Source organism: Labeo rohita, chromosome 25 (assembly GCF_022985175.1).
Source record: "Labeo rohita strain BAU-BD-2019 chromosome 25, IGBB_LRoh.1.0, whole genome shotgun sequence".
Taxonomy (NCBI): Eukaryota; Metazoa; Chordata; class Actinopteri; order Cypriniformes; family Cyprinidae; genus Labeo; species Labeo rohita.
In genome coordinates, this window is record NC_066893.1 from 21,997,788 (window position 1) to 22,022,210 (window position 24,423).

Consider the following 24,423-nt stretch of genomic DNA (forward strand, 5'->3'; position numbering starts at 1 on the left):
GTTTGATTCACTTAAAAATGACTCATATGAGTTCTTTTTAGTGAATCAAAAACACAGAGCGCAAATAGTGTAGTTCAGTTTACTGACAATGATTCATATGAGTTAGTTCTTTTTAGTGAATTAGAAACATGCAGCACAAGCATAGTATTCAGATTCAATAACAAATTATTCATATGAGTCGGTTCTTTTTAGTGAATCAAAAACACTTAGAGCAAACAGTGTAGTCCAGTTTACTAACAATGACTCATATGAGTTCGTTCTTTTTAGTGAATCAAAAACAGAGCGCACAAACAATGTAGTCTGGTTAACTAACAAAATATGACTCATATTGGATTAATCAATTCTATCCATGAATCTGACTCAGTTACTGAACTGTTGTCCATCTTAAAAGGAATTAAGCAAGTTTAGTGTATTTTAGGTTTTTGAATCTTAAATCAGACTTTTTTTGAAAACCTAGCTTGAGCTGTTTTACGCTCATACTGAGTCATAACCTCACCATAACTGCATCCTCTTTGTTCCACATGACAGTGATGCCCATTTTGGAATAGAGCTTGGTGTAAATTGAGTTCTCTTCCACGAGGATCCCTGCGATGTGGACAGGCAGCGTTACGCTGAACAAGAGAAAAGATTCAAATGAAAAATTGACCAACGCATTTTAAAGCCTTTTAAAGCTGTGAGAGCAACTGAGCAGCAGTTTCCCAGAATCTTACTTTTCTCCGTTGATTAAGACCTGTTTCTCAGTCAACTCAATGCCAATTTCATTGATGGTAATCGACACTCTGCTGATCTTTGGGCCAGTGATGTGTTCTGTTCTCTTTACGTGAACTGAGAACTGGCGAATGAGGCTTTGGCAGTCGGACACCAGGTTGTACTCGCACATGCCCAGGAACTGATAGACGTCTCCATCGAATGTCTTGAAGTGGAAGTTTCCCCACATGCTACAGATGTTGTTGACATGGTTGCTGGGATAGACTGCAAAAAAAGTAGAAATAAAAGCGAAAAGTTTGACTTGTTTTAGAAAATTTTGAGAAAATCTTCTACCACAGACTGTAAAGTGAGAGGTCATTTAATTAATATGAATTACAATTTTTTTAAGAGGCATTTCAAACTTTGATTACTCATGTAATGTAAGTGTGTATGAGAACGTCTATCATTAAAATTTACACTTACAGAATTTATTTAACCTACGTTTAAATTAAATGTCCTTAAATTCTACTTCCAGTTACAATTATGCTTTCTGTTTGCAAATTTGATTAAAATTCAGGAATTTTACTCATATTGTTAATTCCCGATTTTAGTCACTACTAAAAAAACAGGTGGATCTGCGAAATTTCCAGTTATCATGAAGGGAAGTCCACTGCTTTTGAATGTCATCATTTTTTTCACAACTTAAAAATATTTAGTAACTTCTTAAGCAAGTCATCAATGCCACTGATAGCATCAGATCCAGGTGATGAAACTATGATCTTCAAAACTGTCATCAGCTGGTTGGTTCCCGTTTTTTATGTTCCAAAAGCTGATACAGATACTGTTTCAGATACTGTCACACTATTAGACAAGATAAATTTATTTAATTGATTTTTTAGCACCATCAGTGGAATGGTCTAGGTTACATTCCTCGGGAAATGTGTGAATATGTGTTTTTTAAACTGATGTACATAAACACATAACACATTTAAAATTTCATATATTGAATTCTGTTGAACATAAAACAAAACTTTAAACAATGTGGTGCTGATTAAACCAATTTTTGCCATTTTTCAACCAAAATAAATAAATAAATTAAACCTTTTTTAAACATTTTTAATTAAAAAAATATATATAAAATAAAAATTCATATGGACAGGGTTTAGACAGATATTATGCTAATAATAAATAAATAACATTTTTAAAATTAAATTAAATTAAATTAAATTAAATTAAATTAAAAAAAGTAAAATATGCATTTATGGATATATATATATTCAAATATGGGCATGCTTGACCCTGTGCACCTTTAGAAAAATAAATAATTAATCCAGAAATGAACTATTTATCATCGAAAGCTTTAAGAGTATTTATAAATTAAATTAAATTAAATTAAATTAAATTAAACATGCATTTATGGATATATATTCAAATATGGTCATGCTTGACCCTGTGGATCTTTAGAAAAATAAATAATTAATCCAAAAATTAAATATTTATCATCAAAAGCTTTTAGAGTTTGTATAAAATAAAATAAAATAAAATGAGTTTTTTCACTGAAAGTTAATTCTTACCCATCTTTGAATCAACCTGAATGCCGGTTAGCGCCAGTAGCAGTATGCATACTGTAGATGTTCTCCACTCCATGGTGGGAGGTGAGTGAGGTCTACAGATAGAGCTCCAGTACTGTTGGATTTGTTTTTATACCCTCTTTTATATCATTTCTCATTCACCTTTCTCTCCCCACCCTGTAGGGAGGATCTGTCAGCTTTGGTGTGTGTTACAGAAAAAAAGTCAACCTGCTATTACAAAAGTTCAGTGGTGGCATGTGTGTGTGTGTGTGTGTGTGTGTGTGTGTGTGCGTGTGAGGGCGGCAGTTCCTCTAAACGATGTTTGATAAGATGTCATTAATAGCTTCTTTACAGTTTCTGTGTACATGTATGATTAGGATTAGTACTGCTAAAACCTGCAAAATAAACATACAGTACATGATTAATAAACCATTTAGCAGCTGATATGGAGAATGAGATAAATACTAATGGTCTCGTGTAAATAACTAGTCTTAAGTAGATTTCTGGATTTTTCAAGTAGGATATGATCATAAATGTGTTATATGAATCAAATTTTCCATCAAGTTTGCGGCAACATGCCAGTACATCTTGAGTGCTCACGTATATTATTGCGTGTAAGATTTAAACATCCTGTCTGTGATGCAGATAATTTGACGTTCAGCATCTTTGCAGGTACACAGGTGTGTCTCCAGCTCCTGAATGCCACCTGTGCTTTCGTGAATAAAAACAAACTGACCATTAACCATCTGCCAGCATTCATATCCTGGTCCTTTTCTTGTGAAAGACTGAGAAATGTGATGTCATGCATAGCCAGGTTTTTTTCAGGTTAACCCCGTGGACCTTTAGAAAAATGATTAGTTCATCCAAAAATCATTTGTCATCTAAAGATATTACAGTATTTCAATTAAATTAAAAATTAAGAATAAAATAAAATAATACAATTATATTAACCCTTTAACTGTCACAACACATGAACGCAAATGCACTATCCAAACTTATATTTTTCTAATTCACGAATTAAAACATTTTGTAATATGATTTTGATGTACATTTTTCATGGTAATGCAATGTCTGATTTTAAAATAGCTTTCAAAGGATGAGTTTTGAGATTTTACGTTTTCAACTGATGTATAATTTCTTATGATTTCTAAAGTGTGATATGGAAAAAGGCAACAAAGAAAGTCTTTTGTGACAAAGGTCAGAACTCATGTTATGATGTAGATTTTTGAGGTGCACTCTTGACATATATTAATTTGTTACTTTTCCTACATAATTTGTAACATTTGTAACATCTGTTTAGGAGTCTTAGACCTTTCCAACGATATATGTAGAGTTCAGATGCAAACCCAGCTAAATCCATCTGACGTCTTTCTTTAAAAAATGCATTTTTATCAGGCTCCGATGTATAGGTTTCTATGTAAGTACCGGTACTTCTGATTGGGCTGAGGCTGGTATTTTAGCGAGTTTGAAGAAAAAGTATTTGATGGATGTATAATATGTGTCGAGAGCATTCTCTCAGTATCATTATCTCATTTTTGACCGAGATGGCTTTTAGCTGGTTTTGCATCTGAACTCTTCATATAGTTGGTCATGATTAGATTAGGATTTATTTGTAATATGGTAAACGTAGGCATCCCACTGAGGGAACGGGTGACAGTTAAGAGGTTAAATTAAATTAAAAAATAAAATAAAAATAAAAATATTACTGAGGGCACAGCAAATGGTAGCAATGTAAGTTTTTGGATTGTTGTTTTGTTGCTGTAAAAATAACTAAATTATTACAGACAGGATTTAGACTAACATGATGCTAAAAAGTAAATACCTTTAAAAATAATAATAAAATAAATAAATAAAATACATTTATGGATATTTTTTCATATATATGGGTATGCTTGACCATGTGGACCTTAGTTAGTCCAAAAATGAAATATTTACATTTACATTTAGACATTTAGCAGACGCTTTTATCCAAAACAACTTACAAAAGAGGACAATGGAAGCAATCAAAATCAACTATCTCAGTTAGCCTAACGCAGTACACGTAGCAAGGTTTTTTATAATTATATAATAAAAGAAAAAGCAAACTAGTGTTAGAGGCTTTTTTTGTTTTTTTGTTATAAATAAATAAATAAATAGATTTTTTTTTTAAATTAAAAACCACTGCATGGATTTTATCATTATAGGGTAGATTTGTACATGCACTGCCAACACATATTAATGTTCAAATAACATGTAAAAGTGAACTTAGCATCCGATGACCCCTTTAAATAAAACAAATACTCTTTATGTATTTAATAGCATTTTATTAACCAGTGTCTTTGCTGCTGACCTTTGATGATGCAATTCAGCCATACTAATAAGCAAAAATTACTTTAGATAAACTAAAATTTGTGCTTAATTTTTTTTTTTTTTTATAGCTGAAGAGTGATCTCCTGCATAAATGTACTTTTCTTTCAGCCTGAGGTGAATTCATTTCACTTTTGGTGTAAACAGGCTTTTACATTAGAGTTGTTTTATATTAAAGGGGTCATCGGATGCTAAGTTCACTTTTACATGTTGTTTGAACATTCATGTGTGTTGGCAGTGTATGTACAAATCTACCCTATAATGATAAAAATCCATGCAGTGGTTTTTAATTAATCTGTAAAAATAATATCCCCTTTTTTAAATCAAGCCATTCTCAGATGCCTGTTGTTGTTACGTCACACACACAGAGGCAGCTCCCACAATAGTTGACTGACATTAGCATCTTACCTAAGATCAGTTGTAACAGTCCTATCTCCATGTTTTGATGCTGGAGCAGGGATGTAAGTTAAACAAGAATTGAGCGATTGAGTTGTTGTGTTGCTGGTTGTAATAATGAACGTAGTGATCGTCATTTACTCCCGACATCTGAGCTGCTGAAGATGCAGTGGATTACGTTTGTTTGTGAAGGGAATGCGCCTCCTGATCCACATAATCCGTCTATGTTCACGCAAATCATTCGTGATCCAGTATAAGTGTTTTTTTTTATAAATCTTTGTGATCGCCTTTCCTAATAATGTGCTAGTAAGCAAGTTTAGCGGCTAAACGCGACTAAAGTAAACAGGCTCGTCACTCCACAGAGAAAAGAGAGGGGCGGGGCAAGCAGAACTCATTTGCATTTAAAGCAGCCTCGACCAGAATGGGATTATTTTTGCAGAGCTGATTTTGGCAGGTTAAAAAGGGTGTTGTTTTACACTACTAGTTACACTTACTAGTCCTATTATAGACTTTTCATTAAGACCCTAAAGAATCATATCAACTTGTGGAAAATGGGCATCCGATGACCCCTTTAAAAACAAAGAAGCAAGCCCTGCCCAGATTTAAAAAGTAACGCAAAAGTAGCGTAATGCATTACTTTCCAAAAAAGTAACTAAGTAACATAATTTACTTTAAATTAAATTACTTTAAAAGTAACTTTCCCCAACACTGATGGCTAAGGACTGAGTTGGGTAGGTCATTCCACTAGGAGGGTACATTTAATGTGAAGGTCTGTTTGTAGGCAATTTGTAGGCAAACATTAATGCCTTGAAGTTTATGCGAGCAGCTATTGGTAGCCAGTGCAAATTGATGAAGAAAGGTGTGACGTGCGTTCTTTTCGGATCGTTAAAATTAATCTTGCAGCTGCATTCTGGATTAATTGTAAAGGTTTGATAGAACTGGAAGGAAGACCTGCCAAACGAGCATTGCAATGTGATCTGTTGGGCTGTTTTTGAAGGAGTTATGGTTGATGTGCCTAACTGGATGTTGAAATTGTGATGAAATGATGGGTTTGGTGGAACCACAAGCAGTTCTGTCTCGGCAAGGATGAGTTGCAGATGATGTTCCTTCATCCAGCAAAAAATGTCTGTCAGACAAGCTGAGACACAACCAGCTATCGTCGGTTGGAATGAGAGGTAGAGTTGAGTGTCATCAGCATAGCAGTGATATAAAAAACCATGTTTCTGAATGACAGAACCTAGTGATGCCATGTAGACAGAGAATAGAAGTGGTCCAAAAACTGAGCCCTGAGGTACCCCAGTAGTTAGATGTTGCGACTTGGATACCTCACCTTTCTAAGATACCTTGAAGGACCTGTCTGAGAGGTAAGACTCAAACCACTGAGTGCGGGTCCTGAGATGCCCTTTACCAATAGGGTTGACAGGATGATGGTGGTTACCACGTCAAAAGCAGCGGACAGATCCAGCAAGATAAGTATTTAAGATTTGGAATCCGCTCTTGCCAGTCTTAGGGCTTCAACAACTGAAAGCAAGGCAGTCTCAGCTGAATGTCCACTTCTGATACCAGACTGGTTGCTGTCCAGAAGGTTGTTCTCTGAACACAGCTCGTTCAAGTGTTTTTGCAATGAAAGGAAGAAGGGAAACCGGTCTGTAGTTCTCCAGTAGAGATGGGTTAAGGGTGGGTTTCTTAAGTAGGGGGGTTATACGGGCTTGTTTAAATGTAGAGGGGAAAACACCTGTATGAAGAGTGCAGATACAAATGCACGAGAAATAGCTTGAAGGAGATGAGATGGAATAGGATGGACAACTAGTAGGATGATTTATTAATTCATTCATTTTAGATTTTCATAAATCATGGAAAGCTTTTATGTTTATAGCAGAATGTATAGCAGAAGCTGCTCATTTATGTATCCTAAATATACATAATTTATATAAAATTATATGGCATTAATGTAATGTTAATCCTAACGTTGAAACAAGCCAAATGATAACAAGAAAAGAAGAGTTTTTCAACTATTTAATAGTAATTATTTTATTTTAAAAAAATAAATAAAAATTAAATAAAAATTAAAAAAGAAAAAGAAAAACATATGGCTGAAGCACTGAAAAGCAATTGTGAATGTGAATTTTACCTTTTTAAATCAAATAAATTAATAAAATAATAAATACATAATACATTTAATAAATAGTAAATGTTTATAATAAATAATAAATGTTTTAAATAAAATAAATTAAATAAACTGAAGGGAAAACCAAAAGTAATTTCTGGTTGTTGTTTAGTTGTAAAAATAGTTATAAGGACAGGATTTGATGCTGATTTAAAAAAAACAAATTAAACCATTTTTTTAAAATATCAAAATAATAATAATAAGAAGAAATTAAACAATATAACAAATAAAATTCATATGGACAGGGTTTAGACAAATATTAAGTTAATAATAAAAATAATCACAATCATAAAATTTTTAATTTAAAATTTGTACAAATAAAATAAAATAATAATATATAATTTATGTATCCTAAATATACATAATTAATATAAAATTATATGACATCACACTAGAATTACTACAATTCATTAACAAAAGAAAAATGTTGATATATATATATATATATATATATATATATATATATATATATATATATTATTATTTTTTTTTTTTTTAACCTTTTAACTGGCTGGCAGTTTCACCTCTATCATATGTACTCTAACTACACCCAAAAAAAACCTAACCCTGACATGAATTTTCATTAAGAAGGAAATATTGCAAAATACATCTAATAATGTAATACAGCACAAACTTTTTTCATTCTACGTTCAGTATGTTTTATAGATATATATATATATATATATATATATATACATATATACATATATATACATATATATATATATATATACATATATACATATATATATATATATATATATATATATATATATATATTTAATCAAAGCATGGGAAAATAAAAGGAAATTATACAGTAATAGAGTAAACATATAAACATAAAGTGATTATAATATGCATTTGCAATTCGGTTTGCAAACTCAAATGAATGCATGCATTTCCAAATTATGGTACATTTATATAATGATATAAAACACCTTGCTAAATATATTTTTTTAAAAAATGTTTTCATTTCATTAAGGCAGTTCATTTCTTACTTTCCACAGTGAATAATCAGAAGGCTGTCAGGATATCAGACAACAAATATATTCAGGCACTCCTTTGTAAATCATTGTTCAGTCAATAGCAAATATCATAATTTCCTGATATTGAGATCTGCCCAAGCCATCAAACAACTTCCCTCTGCAGAGCAAAAGTTCCTCCAAAGGCAAACATCAGGTTTTTGATGTGCATGTACAGTGAGATGAAGGCTCCACCTTTATGTGGCACCGCAAACGAAAGTGTTGACAGTCAAAGAAACAGCTGTTCTTCAGAAAATGCCCTTATGAAACCGGGCAACATTGTAGGCAAAGGGAGGAAACAAATATAAAACATTGATTAAATAAACCAACACTGGTTGCACTGCCCCTAGTTTCTATAGACACTACCTCATTTGACATGTATGTTGTGTATGTACAGTGTAAGACTGCGGTACATTGCCTTGTTGAGAAAGAAAAGAAAGTTCAAGAGTAATTTAATTTAAAGTGTAAAATATCTGAATGATTTTTTAAAAATGAAAAAAAAAAAAATAAACAAATATTAAAAACACTGTATTAAAAACAATATTAGCCTAGATTAGAATATGTTATAGCTTATTATTTGCACAATTGTGCGCCTGTAATCAATCACGAAAAACGGCTCTGACGATATGTCATCTTACAGAAACTATGCAAACTCTTGCAGTTAATGCTTACACGAAAACTTCGTTAGCTTTTCGAAATAAACAAATGAGGAGCGATCACTAATATTTACAGTTCTATTCGTCTCGGCGTTGTCATAAGGACACGCCCACAATAGATGAAACATCCCACTAAACATTGGACGTCGTAGTGACGTGACCCTGACCGATGGACCCAATATAGACATGATCTGCACGTCTATCCGACGTCCAATGTTTAGTAGGATCATGAATATTCATGTACACTGTATAGCCACAGGAACTGAATAGGCTTTTACACAACATCGGTTCGTTGCTCTCCCATGCTATGTCTTCGTTGTCTAACTTTAACTGTCCAATAAAGGTTCTGGTCTTCTATCAAATTTTGTCTTTACAATAAATAACTGACGTCCTCTGAGAATGTTACAGTCGCGGGGTAGATAGTTGTTATTTATACAACACAGAATTAAGTAATACGTTAAATTACGTACGTGTGGATAATTGTTTCTAGTCTGCAGAAATGTGTAAACCCGACTGTGAAGCACTGTTAGACAGGTGCACGTTAAAGTCACTTTCAGTAGGTGGACGACAGTGATCTCTTATGGTGAGATGTAGAGTAGGTAGGCTAGTGATGATCTCTGACTGATCCAGGACAAGATTCAAAAGCTTCGAGAGTGTCAAAAACAGCGCCATCTGGTGCTTAGTTAAAATAAAGCAACTAAAAGCCTGTGAGTTCTGTCGGACGAAGCAGCCACCACACATTCCGTATGTAGTTCCATGTTACGTGCACAAATAAAGCCTAACAGTGTTTGTTGAATTTCTCTCTCTGATAAATTCATTTGCCCTTTAAACTGCGACATTAAATGTTAGTACTATGAATATCAATATAATAAAAGAATATGAGTTGCATATGGGTTTTATTTTCTTGAAAGAATTTGTATTCTTGATATTACTTGTACAACTGGGTAGGCCATTTAATTAAATGCAATTGAATAAGTCTAAATTGGGGATTCGAACATTCCGATACAAAAAGTAAACCGTGTACGTGATTGGACAGAAAGTAAAGGTGTGTTCGACTTAACGCAGCGCTGCGCAGCTCGATCAAATTCTGACTTGAAGCAGTGCATGCCGGTTAGAAATTTTGTCCGACTTGAGGCGGCGCCGACGCCTCGTGACTGTCACGTGTGGCATCAAAGTACCGCGATACCGATTCGAGAGCAGCCGGCTGACTCAGCCGGCGCACCCTGCAAACACAACAACGTTGTAAAAACGTTTTTTTCACATTGTAAAAAGGTTGTAATAACGTTTTTTCCCCGACGTATTTAATACGACAAATGTAGGGTTTTTTTTAAACGTTATAAATACTTGTTTTTTTTCACAACGTTGCAAAAACGTTTTTAAAACGTTTTTAAAACGTTTGAAGGAGACGTAAAAACGTTATTGCAACGTTATGGGAAAAAAAAACGTATTTATAACGTACTTACCACGTCCAAACTGGTACTTCACATGCTGCCATCAAAATGTTTTCTTTACAGTGTTAAATCTGACTATTGATCCTATTAAAAGCACTTATTTACATTTCACCTTACCTTGTAGCATTGCTGACCTCGTCGGTTTTATAAGCCTAGGTTAACATATGTAGGCCTAATAATTTATACTACACAAAAATTATCACTCATCGTATTTATTCACAAAATATAAAAAGTAATGTGATATGGGTAGTTCACAAAAATAAATAAATAAGCCAATTGTTATGTATGAAGAAAAATGATGCTTTAATATGCAATCAAGGGGTGGAGTCATGTAGTGACGACGAAGTAATTTTGCTCCCTGAATGCAAGTGTGAGAATAAAAGGACACAAGTTTTTCTGTAGCTCTGACTCTTCTTTACTGTCCTCTGTCTAAATAACAAAAGGAAGACACGACACCAATAAACAAGACAAATGCATGAATATATACCAATAAAGCATAATGGTTTCAAATAAAGTACAACATATGAAAATTATGCAATGACTGGCAAATTTGAATATGAGTACAAAGTCCAAGAAATTTCAATGCACATTTTAACAGAAAAAAAGCAACATTTCATTTGTTAAATGTATTCAATTTCAGCTAGTTACAAATTATTTTATTGCAGTTATAATAATAATCACACTGCAATCTTATTACTCGTTTGCACTAAAACTAATGATTATATTGTTAGAGATTTATTAGCACAAATTACAGGTATATGGCATCCAATTTAGAACTTGTTCAAATAATATATAATACATACAGTTTATAATGGCTATTGTTGTTCAATTAATAATATTTTATAATACTGGAATAACTGAGATTTTGAAAAATGTATGTAGGTAGCGATTATTCAGTGCTTTAATTGTAAGTTACATTGTTATGCCACTAGGTGGCAGCAAGAGACCGTCTTAATGACTTCGTTAGAAAACCATTCTTTCAGTGCTGATTCATTCAGTTGCTGAATTCTGTGACCCAACAAATTATATGACTCTAGTGCCGAGGGTAGTTTAAAATATTTTATGGTAACCACAAATTAAAAATGGTTTTGCTACAAAAACATAGTTTTAACTATGGTTATGCAAATGGTAATCAATACCGCAAAAAATGGTAGGACTAGAGGGTTGGGTTTAGTAGTAGGTCAGATTAGCTCACTGCAGTGCCTAGGTTCACAAAATTTGGTGGGTCACAGAATTCAGTACAACCCCAAAAAGAAACAAGGTTGTAAAGAAGTGAATTATCTAAACCAGGGGTTTTCAACTCTGACTCGTGAGATCCAGTGTGAATTGGCTTATAGGTGCTTTGGGAAAACTGTAAAAATAATTTTTTTTAATGCTTAAGAGCAATTAACATTCATATCTGAAATACGGCACATTCCCTATTCTTGCAATATTCGTGTTCATGTTTCTGAGTAATGTCTGCATGCACTAAATTCTGAGGAGAACAAATAATATGCTAGTAGACAGCAATCCATATTAGAATTATATTATTCATATTATTATACTATATTAATCCATATTAGCAATCCATATTATTTCATTTTCGTAGTAGACGAACGTGATATTATTACATGAGCAAATACAACCGAAAGTAGGGATTCACCTATTACTTTTAAATCACTTTAAATACGTTTTAAGTACTTTTAAGAACGTAGTTTTTGCAAGGTTGTATTTTGGGTACTTTCATGACGTTTTTAAAACGTTTTATTCCAACGTGCATATTACGTTATTTTAACACCTGAATAAAACGTCCCCCGAAAGTTGTAGTTTGGTCTGGTTTCATTTTCGTAGTAGACGAACGTGATATTTACGTTTCTTTGACTACTTAAAGAAAACGTTCCAGGTTGGTATTTTTACAACGTTTCTAAAACGTTTTATTTTGGTTACATATTTTTTTATTAAAAAAAAAAGGGTTTTAAAACGTTTTTAAAACGTTGTACTACAACATTACCTAATTGCAACCAAAATACAACGTTGTGAAAAGTTGTAAAAACGTTTTGTGTTTGCTGGGCAGTTTCTTCAGAGTGGCTGCAGAAGCTCTGATGACCACATGACTGTTTCACGATTGGCCAGATTCACCGCATGACAACGATCACGTGTGTTTCGGGTTTATTCTAACATCCTCAAGTCAGATAATGCTGACAAATCTGTGTTTTTAGAACAATAAAAGTGTTTTTACTGTAGTCGCAATGTTGAGTCAGATATATCATAAAACAGTGGTAAAAGCATATATAACCCCACTTTATTAGTATTTAAATAGTATATGTTTATGTTGATCATTATTCTTGTTCAGATGGCGCTGTATTAAGCAGTATATGAAACGTGTTTCTGTTGCTCATGAAAACGCTTTTGAAAAGTCTGTGTATTTTATAAATATTGCATTTAATTCACTTCATCTGTGATAGTGCATGCAAACACCGCGAGAGCTTCACTAACGAGAGCAGAAAGTGTCCGACTTGACAGCTCCGTTTTCAACTCCGGCCTCGACTGCTCTCGGCTACTCTCGGCTACTCTCGTTGATCGCCGTCTGTAGCCGTGGATGAAGTCGAACACACCTTTCGTCATTGGTCACGTGATTACTACGTTAACAACACAAGTCTCGAATCGAGCTCAAGGTTTTATTTGGCACGTCTATTTATTCAAAGCTCGACGGCAACGCCTCGGATCAAATGCCACATCACTAGATGTACAGTAGGGTTTGCAGAGTATACCACGATAAATTATTTTGTGGACAGGTAGGTACTGAATATGTTCTTTTGAAATACAGCGGGATTCAATATCTAAATTCAACCTGGACAAAGTTTGTTTAGCATTTTCTCTGTACATATGGGACCATATACTGAAGATTACATGTTTAAGTATGCAATGTTAAATGTCTGGCATAAAATGTTATCAGAAAGTTGCATTGGTGATTTTGATTTCAGTTGGTGTCAGTGTATTCACTCTGGCACTTTTCTGGAAAAAAAAATCCAGGGGACTGTAACTGATGCTCTTTATTATGCTTTATTGTGATTTTAATTCAGTTAATTGGAAAGAAAAGTACAGAATAAGCTCATGCATTACCAAAGAATGTAACAATTAAAATAAAAAATGCCCCCGTTGAGAGTTAACCATACCCCTAGATGAAACCACACAGGAAAAAAATAAATGGTGCAAAATTTTTTCAAAATACCTTTAGCCATTAATGCATTGTAACAATCATCTTAAATCATCGCTATTGTCATTTATGGACATATATATTTGAAATAATTTTCTTATTGTGCCAGATTACTGAGTCATGTTCAAATCAGCAGTCAAGCAGGGTCTTTTATTCAAAGGTCTATACACTTAGTTGGAGTGCATGTGCAGCTCTTAATGTATTTGTATTTATGCTCGATATTAGTGCTGTCGGGACACTGCAGCATCACTTCTTCAGTGGTCACTTCATTCTCCTTGCAGCAGGAACAGTTATGCATCATATTGTTTGTGTACATCGAATACCTGTGCAGGTTTCCCAGAAAAAGAAAACATCAGTCAGGCAATCTTTAATTTATAACAAGTATAATTTTATCAATAACTACAAATCAACATTTGGTCCCAAACTAAATAATAGCTACTGAGCACCCGGATAAATTAGTCTTAATTTACAACAGTGTTATTAATTTTGCCATACTATAGATGTTCTTCTTTACATTTCTCTAATTGTAACATTTTAAACGTTATAGAGTTGATAATTGTTCAATGTTTATTGCTAAGTCTTCAAAGAAAGTCTTACAAAATATCGTATGCATTATGTCAGTAATTACTCACATCGATTTACTGTCACAGTGGCCAGTGCAGGATGTAACTTCTACATCTTTGACAGAAGTGCAACCATCGACATGTAGACGGGTGATATTCTTCTCAAGGACACAGTTGCTGATTTCACCTGAGAGATAATAGAGGCATGTATCTCTTATGAACAATCCTGCATCCTGCATAGTGCCTAACATGTTATTTTTAATTTGCTAAACATCTGTTAAATTATCTACATACTGTAAGGCGGACAAACATTTAACATGAAAAGAAATAGTTTGTGTCAGGATGTTCAGTGTAAAGAATATCTTACAGATCTGGCAACATCCATCTGTGTCCAATTTTAATGTTCCCTGAAAAGACAAATAATAGAACAGAAAAAAGTATTTATATATTTCTGAAAGTACGCTCAAATCTCTTAAAAATAAATTTTCCAAAATTGCATATTCTTATGCTAAAAAGTACATATTTTCTTGGAAATTTTCAAATCCAAAATTCAAAGAGTTAACATTGCCTAGAGTATTAAAAGAATACTCAGTTACTCACCCTGTATTACTTTCTTTCTAGTATGAAAGTTAGTATGAAACACAGAAGTTATTTAAAGTAGACTTTCCAAGCTGGACATTTTTGTATAATGAAAGTGAATGCTGACCATGGCTGTCAAACAAGATTTTAGGGAATAACAACTTAAATTTAGGTCTTTCCCTCACATATACTGTAAAGCACACAAGTTTTATGAGTTAGTTTTGAATTTTATTTACTCCACAGCCTCTGACCCCCTATCCTTTTGGAACAACATAAGGGTGAGTAAATGATGACAGAAATTTCCCTCCTCTTTGATATATTAAACAAGCCCAACTGCTGTTTATACTCTTGATTCAGTTTCAGGTTTCGCACATCCAAACTTAAGCGGTAGCAGAAAGCAGCAGTTATACATAATACAAGCTTACAGGCACACAGTCCTTTGGATTGAAGTCCGGGCATTTTTTAATGCTCTCCACAATCATAAGCAAGCCATTAATTTTATTGCAGGTACCAGTTGTACAATTAAACTTGTATGTTTCTTGAACCTAAACAGAAAAGCATAGAGAACAGCACAGATCATTTATCTGATGAATTAAAAGAATGAAGAAAAGTTTGCAAATGTTTACAAATGTACCCGCATTGTATGTGTGGTGTTGTCTTTCATGTAAGTACAGTTCCTTGGTACACACATTCCACAGCAATCCTCTTCTTGTTTCACATATTCAGAGCCCTTGAGGTGTAAAAACAAGTCTGTAGTTTATTAATTCACTTTTTTTGAAAGAGTCATTAAAAAGAACCAAAATATTAAAATATTAATATTTTAACTCTTATTTTGTTTGGGGGTTTGTTTGCTCAAACCGAGCCTCGAATTCAAGCCTCCATCGAGAACAAGCCAAGTCTGTTTACCATTAACCATCAGGAAGTACATAGATTAGGAATATTTTGTAATAATTCAAATTCTTAAAAAGAATGTTGTTAAAATCATCATAAATTACTTATTAAAGTTAGAAATTCAATACATTTTTTTCTTTAAAAGACTTTGTGAATCCAGCCCTGGTTCTTCTGAATAACTTGTCCATGAATAGAACATAATGGCACTGTGTTTGCTGTTGTGTGCTAGTGAACAAGGCTATAAAACATCTCAACATCTGTAGAATCAATGAAGAAAAACTGTACTGCATCAGAAAGTAACAGACATATAAAAAGCCCTTGAAGGGTAAAAACAAGTTTGTAGTTTAAAGTGGCTTCAAACGATCCCAAATGTGGTTGTAAACGATCCCAGCCGAGGAAGGAGGGTCTTACCTAGCGAAACAATTGGTTATTTTCATTAAAAAAAAAAAAAAAATTTTAAATACTTTTTACTCTCAAACGCTTGTCTTGCCTTTCTCTCCCTGAACTCAGTGTATTCTGCCTCAAGACAGTTAGGGTATGTCGAAAAACTCCCATCTTATGTTCTCCCTCAACTTCAAAATCGTCCTATATATCTGGGTCGGTACTTCTGTAGCGATGTAGGATGATTTTGAAATTATTTTTGAAGTTGAGGGAGAAAATACAATTGGAGTTTTTTGACATACCCTAACTGTCTTGAAGTGTAAAAAAACAGTACAGGCAGAGTAAGACAAGACGAGCATTTGGCATTAAAAAGTATATAAATTGTATTACTTTTATTAAAATAACCGATCGTTACGCTAGATAAGACCCTTCTTCCTCAGCTGGGATCGTTTACAACCGCATTTGGGATCGTTGAAACTTCATATAAACTGCATTTTGGAAGTTCAAAATGGGGGGACCATACCAGTCCATTATATGGAGAAAAATGCTGAAATGTTTTCCTCAAAAAAATATAATTTCTTTAGAACTGAAGAAAGAAAGACATGAACATCTTGGATGACAATGAGGTGAGGACATTATATGTGAATCTTTGTTTTGGAAGTGGACTTCTCCTTTAAGAAGAAAGTGAACTAGTGAGCAAGGCTACATAACGTCTGTAGAATCAATTAAGATAAACTGTACTGGGTTAGAAAGAGACAGCCATACAAAAAACAGAAAACAAGTGTGTCATGTGAGATGTTTTAGCTAGTGACTTTACTTACAAGTTTACAGTCAAGTGAACTTGAGTAAGTGCACTTGTCAGAGCTCTTCTCAATCACAGGCGAGCCATTAACTTTACGACAGGTAACATTTTCACACTTGTAAATGTGGACTTCTCCAACCTGACAAAAGACAGACAGACAGACTCCGTTTTGATGGAAGAACAGAGCAAATTTATTTTCTGTTAAACTAAACTAAACTAAACTTTACCGGCATCATATATGTAGTGTTGTCTTTCATGTAAGTACAGTTCCTCTGTACACACGTTCCACAGCAATCCTCTTTTTGTTTCACATATTCATAGCCCTTGGAGTGCAAAGATAAATTTACAGTTTAAATAATTCAGTGGCACCTTTAAACTGCATTCTCAAATCAGACTTTTTTAAGTTCTACTTTTAAAAAGTGCTGAAAGAACAACAGGTGATGCTAATGAGGAGGTGAGCATAGAAACATCAACAACCATTCAGTAAATAAACTGATGTATCAGATGTAAATGGATAAAATCCGTAGTGACCTCATTGACTGAATGATTCATTGGTTGAGTGATTCTGATTCAAACCACTGACTTACCAGTAGATTCAGGACTCTTTTTTGAATCCTTTTGAATGACTCATTCAAAAAAACTCATTCTTAAGAATCATTTGTACATGATTTGGACACTGCTCACGCTATATGTTTGTTAATGCGTGTAGGCAACATTGGTGTGCACTCTGAAGTAATTTGGTAATAAATTAACTGCAACTCATGAGATGATCTATGATAAAGGCATTTGTGGAAGCACACATCGTTTATGTCTCTTGCCAATGAGTAGATTTGACATTGTTGTCAGAAATCTGGAATTTTTTCACATTTGCGGCCATTAAAGTCACTGTATGGAGCTGCACAGAGCGTATAACAGTGACATCAGTCCCAATTAAAATAGCAAGGAGAATCATGATGAACGTCATTGGTCTGTGAGCCACAACAGCACCACTGTAAAATCATCATAATATTTCAGAAAGTGACAGCCATACAAAATGCATAGAAAACATCTGTATTGTGTGGAGTTTAAGCTCGTGATTTTACGTACAAGTTTACAGTCACTTTGACTCAAGTAAGTGCATTTCCCAAAGCTCTTCTCAGTCACAGGCCTGCCATCAATTTTCTGACAGGAAACATTTTCACACTTGTAAATGTGGACTTCTCCAATCTGACAAAAGACAGACAGACAGACTCCATTATGATGGAAGAACAGAGCAAATTTATTTTCTGATAAATGAAACTAAACTTTACCGGCATCATATATGTAGTGTTGTCTTTCATGTAAGTACAGTTCCTCTGTACACATGTTCCACAGCAGTCCTCTTTTTGTTTCACATATTCATAGCCCTTGGAGTGCAAAGATAAATTTACAGTTTAAATAATTCAGTGGCACCTTTAAACTGCATTCTCAAATCAGACTTTTTAAGTTCTACTTTTGAAAAGAGCTGAGGAAAGAACAACAGGTGATGCTAATGAGGAAGTGAGCATAGAAACATCAACAACCATTCAGTAAATAAACTGATGTATCAGATGTAAACTGATGTAAACGGATATAATCAACTCGCAGTTTAGTAAGAAAATCTGTAGTGACCTCAGTGACTGAATGATTCATTGATTGAGTGATTCTGATTCAAACCACTGACTTACCAGTAGAATCAGGACTCTGTTTTGAATCCTTTTGAATGACTCATTCAAAAAAAATCATTCTTAAGAATCATTTGTACATGATTTGGACACTGCTCACGCTGCATGTTTGTTAATGCGTGTAGGCAACATTGGTGTGCACTCTAAAGTAATTTGGTAATAAATTAACTGCAACTCATGAGATGATCTATGATAAAGGCATTTGTGGAAGCACACATCGTTTATGTCTCTTGCCATTGAGTAGATTTTACATTGTTGTTAGAAATCTGGAATTTTTTTCACATTTGCGACCATATAAGTCACAGTATAGAGCTGCACAGAGTGTATAACAGTGACATCAGTCCCAATTAAAATAGCAAGGAGAATCATGATGAACGTCACTGGTCTGTGAGCCACAACAGCACCACTGTAAAATCATCATAATATTTCAGAAAGTGACAGCCATACAAAATGCATAGAAAACATCTGTATTGTGTGGAGTTTAAGCTACTGATTTTACGTACAAGTTTACAGTCACTTGGACCCGAGTTAGTGCAATTCTCAGAGATCTTCTCAGCCACAAACGAGCCATTAATTTGACGGCAAGTAATAGTTTCACATGTGTAATGGCGGACTTCTCCAACCTAACAAAAAGACAGACATGCTCCATTAAAGAACAGAGCAGATTCACTGTTTGATGAAGTGAAGAAAATTATAATAAATACAAAAACCTGATGATACAGAAATGATCATTTAATGCCTTTGCTTAAATTTAGAGTATTTCGTCTATAATGACTTAATACGAAAAAAATGAACCTAGCAACTCACCTTGTACTCAGTGTTATTGTACACACAGACATCTTTATGCACTAAAAAGAAAAAATAAACAATTTTGGAAATTGCTTATAGAGAAACTTCTGTCATCATGGAACACAAAAGGAGAAATGATGAAGAATGCACTTTTAAATACAGCTATGATGAATGGATACTGTGCAAGTGCGAAAGTACTATGATTGTAACATGATTGTTTTCTAACACCTCACAGTTACGCGGGTATGGAATGATATGATGAAAAGTAAATGATGAGAGAAATATGTTTTTGATGTGAGCTATTATTTTAAAAAATAAGGAAAAAAAGAATTCACTTAATTTCTTTGTAAAGCTGCTTTCTTGGAAAATACAAAAGGTTTTTGACAAACAGCAATGATATCTGAGGAGGAATCAGTAAGACAATTTCTGACCACAGGAACAGGAAGAGTTTTATTTAATACTGACTCAAATCACATTTCTTCAAAAGACATTGCTCCAGATCGCAAACTGAATGGGTGAAGAAAATTTAAATGAATATCATTGAATGCTTGTAACATTATGTTTATGACTGTTATATGGTCAAAGTGGAAGAAATATCAGTCCTGCTTTATATAAGGTGCATGTCCTTAACTACTATGTACTTACATTTAAATTAATATTTTGATACAATGCACATATTGTGTACATACATGTTTTTACATTGTACTTATATTTTAAAAATACCTGCATGTAATTACATCTGTAGTTAATTTCTGTTGTATTTAACTTACTGTATAATTACACTGGTAACCCAAACCTTTTCCTAACTGTACCTGTATCCCACCCCAATAGTAGCAGAAGTTTTGCAATACAATATGAACACAAGTACACTGTGCTTATTTTTTTATGTAAGTTTGAAGTAAGCGATTAAGGCCACCTAATATACAGTGGGACCGAAATATCAAGCAGTTTCATGCTCATTTGATGACTGTGACTACACCAGCAGGTTGAAACTAGATTTAGAAGTTTAAATGTCCTTTAAGCACTTATGTTTTTTAAATTCCTTATTTTTCTTGCCAATGTAATGTTAGCAATTACTATCAACCTGTACTATAGGCTCTCCTGAAAAACTTTCGATTAACAATACCAATGTACATTTACAAGTCTATAAGACATGTTTTCAAATCTTGAATCAAGAGAATCAGTTTATATTTATAAGTTTTCTTTGATTCTTGATCAATTCTTGATAACTCACCACAAGTTGGACAACAGTCTTTAACGGTTCTGTTGTATCCGGTAGGACAGGGCATTTCAGTTGGACACTTTACAGGCTCTTTCAAAGGAATGCCAGAAGTAGTGCAATTATATATGTTACAATCATCTGTCCATGTGTCTCCGGGCTACAGAAAAAGAAATTAGTTGATGACAGTTTTGGTAATTTTAGTTTGAATTGTCAAAATGTGTGAAGTCTCTGACTAAAATGAGTTAAGACCCTCTGCTGTTAACAAGAGTCTGCAGCTTTGGTCAAACGTAGGGTGGAAAAGAGGGAATTGGAGCCCTATAAGAATTTCAGCTGAGGGGCTCAGAAGCAATAAACACTACCAGGACCCTGGAAACCCTAGTGACAGATGTTTCTAAGCCCATGTTACTACTGTATCATTGTTTCTCTGTGCAAGACACACTTTAAATAATAGTGACGTACCTTTCTAGGTAAATTATCAGGGCCAATGCAATCTACAAAGAGAGAACAACAACAACAAAAAAAATCAATAATACCGCATCAAGATGGATTAAATTAGCAAACAGAGAAAGTAAATGAAGAAACACTTCTTACCGCAGTAAGCTGTACACATATCCGATGTCATATTAACCCGATATTGACCATCAGGACAATAACAACCTTCTGTGACAGTTTTGTTTGAATTATCGCTGGGACATTTGTTCTCTGCATACATCTTATTGTACCTAGTTGAAAAAAAAAAGTACAATAGAAGTAGAGATTTGTCGTTTACTATAAAATGAGAACTAAAATCCAGTAATCATTATTTAATGCAGAGATTTATTACGATGCACTGCAGGATTTTTCCACTGGGGGTCCACAAGCCTTGTAGATTTTTGAACTGGGACAGTCGAATACTGTGACAGAAAACAATGACAAGATCCATGGATTTTTTAGATGCACTATATAATATCATTAATTACCAGTGAATATACAATCAAATGTGTACACACATTACACAAATTAAATGTTACTACAATCATGTGTGTTTTTCTGAGTGTACCACATAGCCCTTTGAGGACAGGTGAGCTTCTCCAGTCTACACAGATTGAGTTTTGGCCACATAGCTGTGCATAGGCCTCCACACTAGCGCAGGCAGCAGACTCATTTTTCATTGTACATACATCATATTTACATGCTTTATAATAGTCCTGATAGGGAACAGCATCATGGCAGCTGTTAAAAACACTGTAAACAAAATACAAAATTGTGAGCCCCCCAAAAATTCAATTTCACTGATTTTGATAGAGAATGACTAAACGAAAACATGTGAATTGTATTAACATCAGGATGTAATTCTTTTAAATAATGCTTTTAATAGTATCACAAAATAGTATGTGCCTTACGTCATGATGATTTCACAGACAGTAGTGTTGTGAGGCGTAGATGTATGACATGGTGGAGGTGGAGGTGGAGGTGTAGGTGTAGGTGTAGGTACAGTACAATTTGGGTCCATCCAAAACTGTGCCATGTGCTCACATGAATTGTCAGTTTTTCCATTAGGAAGTCTGCAGTCATTTCTGGTGTTGTTGTCACAATACCCTACAAATTATCAACAGAATCAAACATAAGCAGACGCCAGACTGTATATTTTCTCTATATTACAGCTGCAATAAATCAGAATGGAAAAGGAATTTCACAGATCAATAATAACCAATAAATATTCAAGTAGAGTTGTCAGATTTAGTTACTATTTACTATTTACTGTTTATTTAGTACATAAACTCCAAATTTATTTCATTATGCAAAACAGCTCTATTATTCACAATTACATGTACTGCGGAAAGAGATCGGTACTCACCACACTGTCCTTGTGTATTATCATGGAAGTAGGAGAATGGGAGTGTGATTTCGAAATTTAATTCTCTGACCTTAATCTCAGTTTTGATTTCAGAGATGTTCACAGTCACTTCCATGCCAGTCGTGGTGATTATAATGTTATCGATTACATATGTTGGCTTCTTCATGTCATTATTAACATAGACCTAAGGGAAATATTTATGATAGATGCTGTAATACTATGTATTACATGAACATGCTGAAAAAAATATTTTGTTTTAGGGATTTTAGAGAGGTTGAGGTCTATATTCCTCTACATAGAGGTCTATATTCCCTCAATAACTGCGGGACCTGATTGTATTTCTTGCAGTACAGGATTAAATTTACAAATTAAGGTAGAATGGTTGGAAAGAAAATAATTGTAAGCAGAAGGCATTTGTACACTAAGTAAAATTCAGCGTGAGTAAGATACTAGACACTTGTGAATGGTAGTGAGATTAAATAAAAAAAAACCCAACTTTAAATGCTCAGAATGTTTTTTTAAGAATGTGAATTTTGTTAAACAAATTTGTCTGAATAAACTTACATGGATCTCTGCATGATTGCAGGTCAGCGTGATATTGTAGGATTTGTAAAGAATCACATACACAGGGCAGGTGAGATTATTTTTAACATCACAATTGTATTTTTTAGCATGGACACTGATATTGTATCTTGGGATGATTTCTTGGAACAAAACATAAGTGCAGTTTTCTTGGAAAGTATAGTATTGTCCATCAAAAGTTCTGTAATGAGGGCCACCCCAGCTCATGCACAAACCTATTGGCTCAGAAAACAAGTTAAATATAAGGAGAGTTGTGGTATGCACATCCTGTAGTAGCTGATTGTTGTTAAAGCTAGCAAAGAGGTTTAAACTTAGATGTTTCTGTTGTTGTAGAAACATGTTTCTGTTGTTGTGGATGGTGGTGTTACAGTAGAAGTGGAAGTTGTTGTAGGAGTTGTGGTTGACACTGTAGTAGTTCTAGAACTACCAGTAGATGTTTCTGTTGTTGTAGATGGTGGTGTTACAGTAGTAGTTGTAGTTGTTGTAGGAGTTGTGGTTGACACTGTAGTAGTTGTAAAGCTAGCAGTAGATGTTCCTGTTGTTGTAGATGATGAAGTTACAGTAGTAGTGGTAGTTGTTGTAGGAGTTGTGGTTGACACTGTAGTAGTTGTAAAGCTAGCAGTAGATGTTCCTGTTGTTGTAGATGGTGGTGTTACACAGTAGTAGTAGTTGTAGGAGTTGTGGTTGACACTGTAGTAGTTGTGGCTTGCAGTAGACTGTTGTTGTAGTTGTAAAGCTAGCAGTAGATAGGAGTTGTGGTTGTTGTTGTAGTATGGTAAAGTTACAGTAGATGTTCCTGTGTTGTAGATGGTGGTGTACAGTAGTTGTGGTTGAGGAGTTGTAGTTGTTGTAGTAAAGCTAGCAGTAGATGTTCCTGTTGTTGTAGATGGTGGTGTTACAGTAGTAGTGGTAGTTGTTGTAGGAGTTGTGGTTGACACTGTAGTAGTTGTAAAAGCAGTAGATGTTCCTGTTGTTGTAGATGTTCCTGTTGTTGTAGATGTAGTTGTGATGTTACAGTTGTTGTAGATGGTTGTACAGTAGTAGGTAGTTGTGGTTGACACTGTAGTAGTTGTAAAGCTAGCAGTAGATGTTCCTGTTGTTGTAGATGGTGGTGTTACAGTAGTAGTTGTAGTTGTTGTAGGAGTTGTGGTTGACACTGTAGTAGTTGTAAAGCTAGCAGTAGATGTTCCTGTTGTTGTAGATGGTGGTGTTACAGTAGTAGTTGTTGTAGGTGTTGACAGTTAGCAGTAGATGTTCCTGTTGTTGTAGAGTTGTGGTTGACACTGTAGTAGTTGTAAAGCTAGCAGTAGATGCAGTAGATGTTCCTGTTGTTGTAGATGGTGGTGTTACAGTAGTTGTGGTTGACACTGTAGTAGTTGTAAAGCTAGCAGTAGATGTTCCTGTTGTTGTAGATGGTGGTGTTACAGTAGTAGTTGTTGTAGGAGTTGTGGTTGACACTGTAGTAGTTGTAAAGCTAGCAGTAGATGTTCCTGTTGTTGTAGATGGTGGTGTTACAGTAGTAGTGGTAGTTGTTGTAGGAGTTGTGGTTGACACTGTAGTAGTTGTAAAGCTAGCAGTAGATGTTCCTGTTGTTGTAGATGGT

General features: G+C 34.2%; 2 protein-coding genes and 1 long non-coding RNA gene across 6 annotated transcripts in view; 1 reads left to right on the top strand and 2 right to left on the bottom strand.

Annotated features, from left to right (window-relative positions):
• LOC127156246 (mucin-2-like) overlaps positions 1 to 2,359 on the bottom strand; it is a 29,695-nt gene extending 27,336 nt beyond the window's left edge. The window contains 3 exon segments of the mRNA XM_051098992.1: positions 497 to 611; positions 711 to 972; positions 2,262 to 2,359. Coding sequence (XP_050954949.1) covers positions 497 to 611; positions 711 to 972; positions 2,262 to 2,334 — 450 coding nt within the window. The 5' untranslated portion in view covers positions 2,335 to 2,359.
• Positions 2,360 to 13,328: 10,969 nt separating this feature from the next.
• Positions 13,329 to 23,042, bottom strand: LOC127156386 (intestinal mucin-like protein). Of its 3 annotated transcripts, XM_051099214.1 has the most exons (19): positions 22,803 to 23,042; positions 22,239 to 22,422; positions 21,784 to 21,979; positions 21,441 to 21,625; positions 21,225 to 21,294; positions 20,993 to 21,123; positions 20,861 to 20,892; positions 20,414 to 20,558; positions 19,198 to 19,238; positions 18,894 to 19,013; positions 17,998 to 18,093; positions 17,795 to 17,914; positions 16,936 to 17,031; positions 16,728 to 16,847; positions 15,269 to 15,364; positions 15,060 to 15,179; positions 14,423 to 14,462; positions 14,125 to 14,242; positions 13,329 to 13,815 (listed from the first exon to the last, which is right to left on the bottom strand). In XM_051099214.1, the coding sequence occupies exons 1-19, from the start codon at positions 23,025 to 23,027 to the stop codon at positions 13,647 to 13,649; spliced, it is 2,304 nt and encodes a 767-aa protein (XP_050955171.1). In that variant the 5' UTR covers positions 23,028 to 23,042; the 3' UTR covers positions 13,329 to 13,646. The 3 variants fall into 3 exon arrangements, with proteins under 3 accessions (XP_050955171.1, XP_050955173.1, XP_050955172.1); XM_051099216.1 differs by lacking the exons at positions 17,795 to 17,914; positions 17,998 to 18,093; XM_051099215.1 differs by lacking the exons at positions 16,936 to 17,031; positions 17,795 to 17,914.
• Positions 23,043 to 23,163: 121 nt separating this feature from the next.
• LOC127156416 (uncharacterized) lies at positions 23,164 to 24,417 on the top strand. Of its 2 annotated transcripts, none has more exons than XR_007825747.1 (3): positions 23,164 to 23,381; positions 23,865 to 24,051; positions 24,173 to 24,417. It is a non-coding gene; the product is annotated as an uncharacterized LOC127156416 (long non-coding RNA). The 2 variants fall into 2 exon arrangements; XR_007825748.1 differs by lacking the exon at positions 23,164 to 23,381 and adding an exon at positions 23,670 to 23,720.
• Positions 24,418 to 24,423: the final 6 nt, after the last annotated feature.

What these genes read in the sequence shown, in the direction of transcription:
- LOC127156386 (XM_051099214.1), bottom strand. Translation starts at nt 23,027, where the DNA reads ATGAGCTGGGGTGGCCCTCATTACAGAACTTTTGATGGACAATACTAT. An exon ending in GTCTGTGAAATCATCATGAC is followed by an intron (nt 21,626 to 21,783) that starts GTAAGGCACATA and finishes TTTTGTTTACAG; the next exon opens with TGTTTTTAACAGCTGCCATG. An exon ending in ACAATAACACTGAGTACAAG is followed by an intron (nt 19,014 to 19,197) that starts GTGAGTTGCTAG and finishes TCTTTTTGTTAG; the next exon opens with GTTGGAGAAGTCCGCCATTA.